The sequence below is a fragment of the Lepidothrix coronata genome, unplaced genomic scaffold, assembly GCF_001604755.1.
Source record: "Lepidothrix coronata isolate B3197 unplaced genomic scaffold, Lepidothrix_coronata-1.0 Scaffold518, whole genome shotgun sequence".
NCBI lineage: Eukaryota > Metazoa > Chordata > Aves > Passeriformes > Pipridae > Lepidothrix > Lepidothrix coronata.
Window position 1 is genome coordinate 21,360 of NW_016690698.1, and position 4,865 is coordinate 26,224.

Genomic DNA, 4,865 nt, shown 5'->3' on the forward strand with positions numbered 1-4,865 from the left:
CATTCTGGGAATTTTTAACTCCTCCAATCCCTCCAAATTCTGGGAATTTTTAACTTTTAAACCCCTCAAAATTCTGGGAATTTTCAACTCCTTCCATCCCTCACCATTCTGGGAATTTTTAACTCCTCCAATCCCTCCAAATTCTGGGAATTCTCAACTCCTTCCACCCCTCCAAATTCTGGGAATTTTCAACTCCTTCCATCCCTCCAAATTCTGGGAATCTTTAACTTTTAAACCCCTCAACATTCTGGGAATTCTCAACCCCTTAAACCCCTCAAGATTCCGGGAATTCTCAACTCCTCCCACCCCTCAACATTCTGAGAATTTTCAACTTTTAAACCCTCACCATTCTGGGAATTTTCAACTCCTCCGACCCCTCCAAATTCTGGGAATTCTCAACCCCTTAAACCCCTCAAAATTCCGGGAATTCTCAACTCCTCCCACCCCTCACCACTCTGGGAATTCTCCTCCCCCCGCCCCCGCCATCTCCCACCCCATCCCCGCGGTCTCCCCTTCCCAGTTCTCCCGGTTCTCCCGGTGGCTCTCCGGGTTCTCCGTGTTTCTCCCGTCGTTCCCGAGGCTCCTCCCTGTTCCCCCCAGTGCGGAAGTTGGCTCCCAACGAGTTCCCCCCCAAGCTGTACGTGCAGAACTACACGTCTGGGAATTCTCAACCCCTTAAATCCCTCCAAATTCTGGGAATTCTCAACTCCTTCCATCCCTCCAAATTCTGGGAATCTTTAACTTTTAAACCCCTCAACATTCTGGGAATTCTCAACCCCTTAAACCCCTCAAAATTCCGGGAATTCTCAACTCCTTCAACCCCTCAAAGTTCTGGGAATCTTTTCCCTCACCATTCTGGGAATTTTTAACTCCTCCAATCCCTCAAAATTTTGGGAATCTTCAACTCCTTCCATCCCTCAACATTCTGAGAATTTTTAACTTTTAAATCCCTCAAATTTCCGGGAATTTTTAACTCCTTCCATCCCTCACCATTCTGGGAATTTTTAACTCCTCCAATCCCTCCAAATTCTGGGAATTTTTAACTTTTAAACCCTCAACATTCTGGGAATTTTTAACTTTTAAAACCCCTCAACATTCCGGGAATTCTCAACCCCTTCAATCCCTCAAAGTTCTGGGAATCTTTTCCCTCACCATTCTGGGAATTTTTAACTCCTCCAATCCCTCAAAATTTTGGGAATCTTCAACTCCTTCCACCCCTCACCACTCTGGGAATCTTTAACTTTTAAACCCCTAAAATTCCGAGAATTCTCAACTCCTTCCATCCCTCACCACTCTGGGAATTTTTAACTTTTAAACCCTCACCATTCTGGGAATTTTTAACTTTTAAACCCTTCAAAGTTCTGGGAAGTCTCAACCCCTTAAACCCCTCAAAATTCCGGGAATTCTCAACCCCTTAAACCCCTCAAAATTCCGGGAATTCTCAACTCCTCCCACCCCTCACCACTCTGGGAATTCTCCTTCCCCCCCTCCCGCCATCTCCCACCCCATCCCTGCGGTCTCCCCTTCCCAGTTCTCCCAGTTCTCCCAGTTCTCCCGGTTCTCCCGGTGGCTCTCCGGGTTCTCCCATCATTCCCGAGGCTCCTCCCTGTTTCCCGCAGTGCGGAAGTTGGCTCCCAACGAGTTCCCGCACAAGCTGTACGTGCAGAACTACACGTCGGCGGTGCCGGGGACCTGCCTGACCCTGCGCAAGTGGCTCTTCACGCCCGCCGAGGAGGAGCTGCTCAACGACAACGACCTCGCCGTCGCATACTTCTTCCACCAGGTGGGATTCCGGGATGGAATTCCCACAGGGAATCACGGGGTCGGGGGGTCGCTCACTTCTTCCACCAGGTGGGATTCCGGGATGGAATTCCCAGAGGGAATCACGGGGTCGGGGAGTTGGGGAGTTGTGGAGTTAGTTATGGAGTCAGGGAGTCATGGAATCGTAGAGTCAGAGAGTCATGGAATCATGGAATCGTAGAGTCGTAGGATCATGGGATCATGGAATCATAGAATCGTAGGATCATGGAATCATGGAATCGTAGAGTCGTAGGATCATGGAATCATGGAATGATGGAGTCGTGGAGTCATGGAATCATGGAATCGTAGAGTCGTAGGATCATAGAATCATGGAATGATGGAATCGTGGAGTCATGGAATGATGGAATCATGGAATCAAAGAGTCATGGAATGATGGAATCATGGAATGACGGAATCATGGAGTCATGGAATCATGGAGTCTGGAGACATGGAATCATAGAATTACGGAATCCTCGAGTCATGGAATGACGGAATCGTAGAGTCATAGAATGATGGAATCATGGAATCGTAGAGTCCTGGAATCATGGAGTTATGGAGTCAGGGAGTCATGGAATCGGGGGGTCGGGGGGTCGCTCACTTCTTCCACCAGGTGGGCGTTCCCAGAGGGAATCATGGGATGGAATTCCCAGAGGGAATCGGGGGGTCGGGGAGTTGGGGAGTTGTGGAGTTAGTTATGGAGTCAGGGAGTCATGGAACCGTAGAGTCATAGAATGATGGAATCATGGAATCGTAGAGTTGTAGGATCATGGGATCATGGAATCATGGAATCATAGAGTCATAGGATCATGGAGTCATGGAATGATGGAATCGTGGAGTCATGGAATGATGGAATCATGGAATCAAAGAGTCATGGAATCATGGAATCATAGTCATGGAATCATGGAGTCATGGAGTCATGGAATGATGGAATAATAGAGTCATAGAATGATGGAATCATGGAATCATGGAGTCATAGAGTCATGGAATCATGGGGTCATGGAATCATGGAGTCAGGGAGTCATGAAATGGAGTCAGGGATCATAAAGTCAGGGAGTCATGGAATCATAGAATCGTGGGGTCGGGGGGTCGCTCACTTCTTCCACCAGGTGGGCATTCCCAAAGGGATGGAATTCCCAGAGGGAATCGCGGGATGGCATTCCCAGAGGGAATCACGGGGGAGGGAGTCGGGGAGTTGTGGAATTGGAGAGTCACAGAGTCATGGAATCATGGAATCATGGAGTCATGGAATCCTACAGTCATGGAGTCCGGGAGTCATGGAATTGTAGAGTCATGGAGTCATGGAGTCATGGAGTCATGACGTCATGGAGTCCCGCTCCAGGATCCGCTCCTGGGATTCCTATCCCGTTTTTAGAATTCCCGGAATCCCCATCCCGGTTTTTCCCCCCCTTTCCCAGGCTGTGGATGACGTCAAGAAAGGTTACATCAAAGCAGAGGAGAAATCCTACCAGCTCCAGAAGCTCTGTGAGCAGAGGAAGATGGTCATGGTGAGGGATCCCACCCCCGTCCGGGGCTCCAGCCTTGGGATAAATCCCGGGATGATCCCTTGGGAAGGCCTGGGGGGCTGGATGTGTGAGGGGCACAAGGGGATCCTGTTCCCTTTGGGGTCTGGGGGTAAATCCTGGGGGTCTCCAGCCTTGGGGTAAATCCTGGGGGGCTCCAGCCTTGGGATAAATCCCGGGATAAACCCTTGGGAAGGCCTGTGGGGCTGGATGTGTGAGGGGAACAAGGGGATCCTGTTCCCTTTGGGGTCTGGGGGTGTTTTGGGGGATCTCCAGCCTTGGGGTAAATCCTGGGGGTCTCCAGCCTTGCTGAGGGTCTGGGGGTGCCCTGGGGGGCTCCATCCTTGGGATAAATCCCGGGATAACCCTTGGGAAGGCCTGGCTGGGCTCTGTGGGGCTGGATGTGTGAGGGGCACAAGGGGATCCCGTTCCCTTTGGGGTCTGGGGGTAAATCCTGGGGGTCTCCAGCCTTGGGGTAAATCCTGGGGGTCTCCAGCCTTGGGGTCAATCCTGGGGGGCTCCATCCTTGGGATAAATCCCGGGATAATCCCTTGGGAATGCCTGGGGGGCTGGATGTGTGAGGGGAACAAGGGGATCCTGTTCCCTGTGGGGTCTGGGGGTGTTTTTTGGGATCTCCAGCCTTGGGGTCAATCCTGGGGGTCTCCAGCCTTGGGGTCAATCCTGGGGGTCTCCAGCCTTGCTGAGGGTCTGGGGGTGCTTTGGGGGCTCCAGCCTTGGGATAAATCCCGGGATAACCCTTGGGAAGGCCTGGCTGGGCTCTGTGGGGCTGGATGTGTGAGGGGCACAAGGGGATCCTGTTCCCTTTGGGGTCTGGAGGGTAAATCCTGGGGGTCTCCAGCCTTGGGGTCAATCCTGGGGGGCTCCATCCTTGGGATAAATCCCGGGATAAACCCTTGGGAAGGCCTGGGGGGCTGGATGCGTGAGGGGCACAAGGGGATCCTGTTCCCTTTGGGGTCTGGGGGTGTTTTTGGGGATCTCCAGCCTTGGGGTCAATCCTGGGGGTCTCCAGCCTTGCTGAGGGTCTGGGGCTACCCTGGGGGCTCCATCCTTGGGATAAATCCCGGGATAAACCCTTGGGAAGGACTGACTGGGCTCTGTGGGGCTGGATGTGTGAGGGGAATAACGGGATCCTGTTCCCTGTGGGGTCTGGGGGTGTTTTGGGGGATCTCCAGCCTTGGGGTCAATCCTGGGGGTCTCCAGCCCTGGGGTCAATCCTGGGGGGTCTCCAGGCTTGGGGTAAATCCCGGGATAACCCTTGGGAATGCCTGGCTGGGCTCTGTGGGGCTGGATGTGTGAGGGCTACAATGAGATCCTGTTCCCTTTGGGGTCTGGGGGTAAATCCTGGGGGTCTCCAGCCTTGGGGTCAATCCTGGGGGGTCTCCAGCCCTGGGGTCAATCCTGGGGGTCTCCAGCCTTGCTGAGCCCGGTTTAAGCCCAGGTTTGACCCCCCTGTGGCAGTACCTGAACATGCTGAGGACGTGTGAGGGCTACAACGAGATCCTGTTCCCTTTGGGGTCTGGGGGT

The 4,865-nt window shown here is 52.9% G+C and overlaps 1 protein-coding gene across 1 annotated transcript in view; it reads left to right on the forward strand.

Moving 5' to 3' along the window:
• Window positions 1-4,865, forward strand: part of SNX27 (sorting nexin family member 27) — a gene marked incomplete at its 3' end in the record, with an annotated part of 18,640 nt that overhangs the window by 6,117 nt on the left and 7,658 nt on the right. Inside the window, exons 3-5 of the mRNA XM_017839857.1 lie at window positions 1,599-1,783; window positions 3,216-3,305; window positions 4,800-4,855. Coding sequence (XP_017695346.1) covers window positions 1,599-1,783; window positions 3,216-3,305; window positions 4,800-4,855 — 331 coding nt within the window. The remainder of the gene's footprint in view (window positions 1-1,598; window positions 1,784-3,215; window positions 3,306-4,799; window positions 4,856-4,865) is intronic.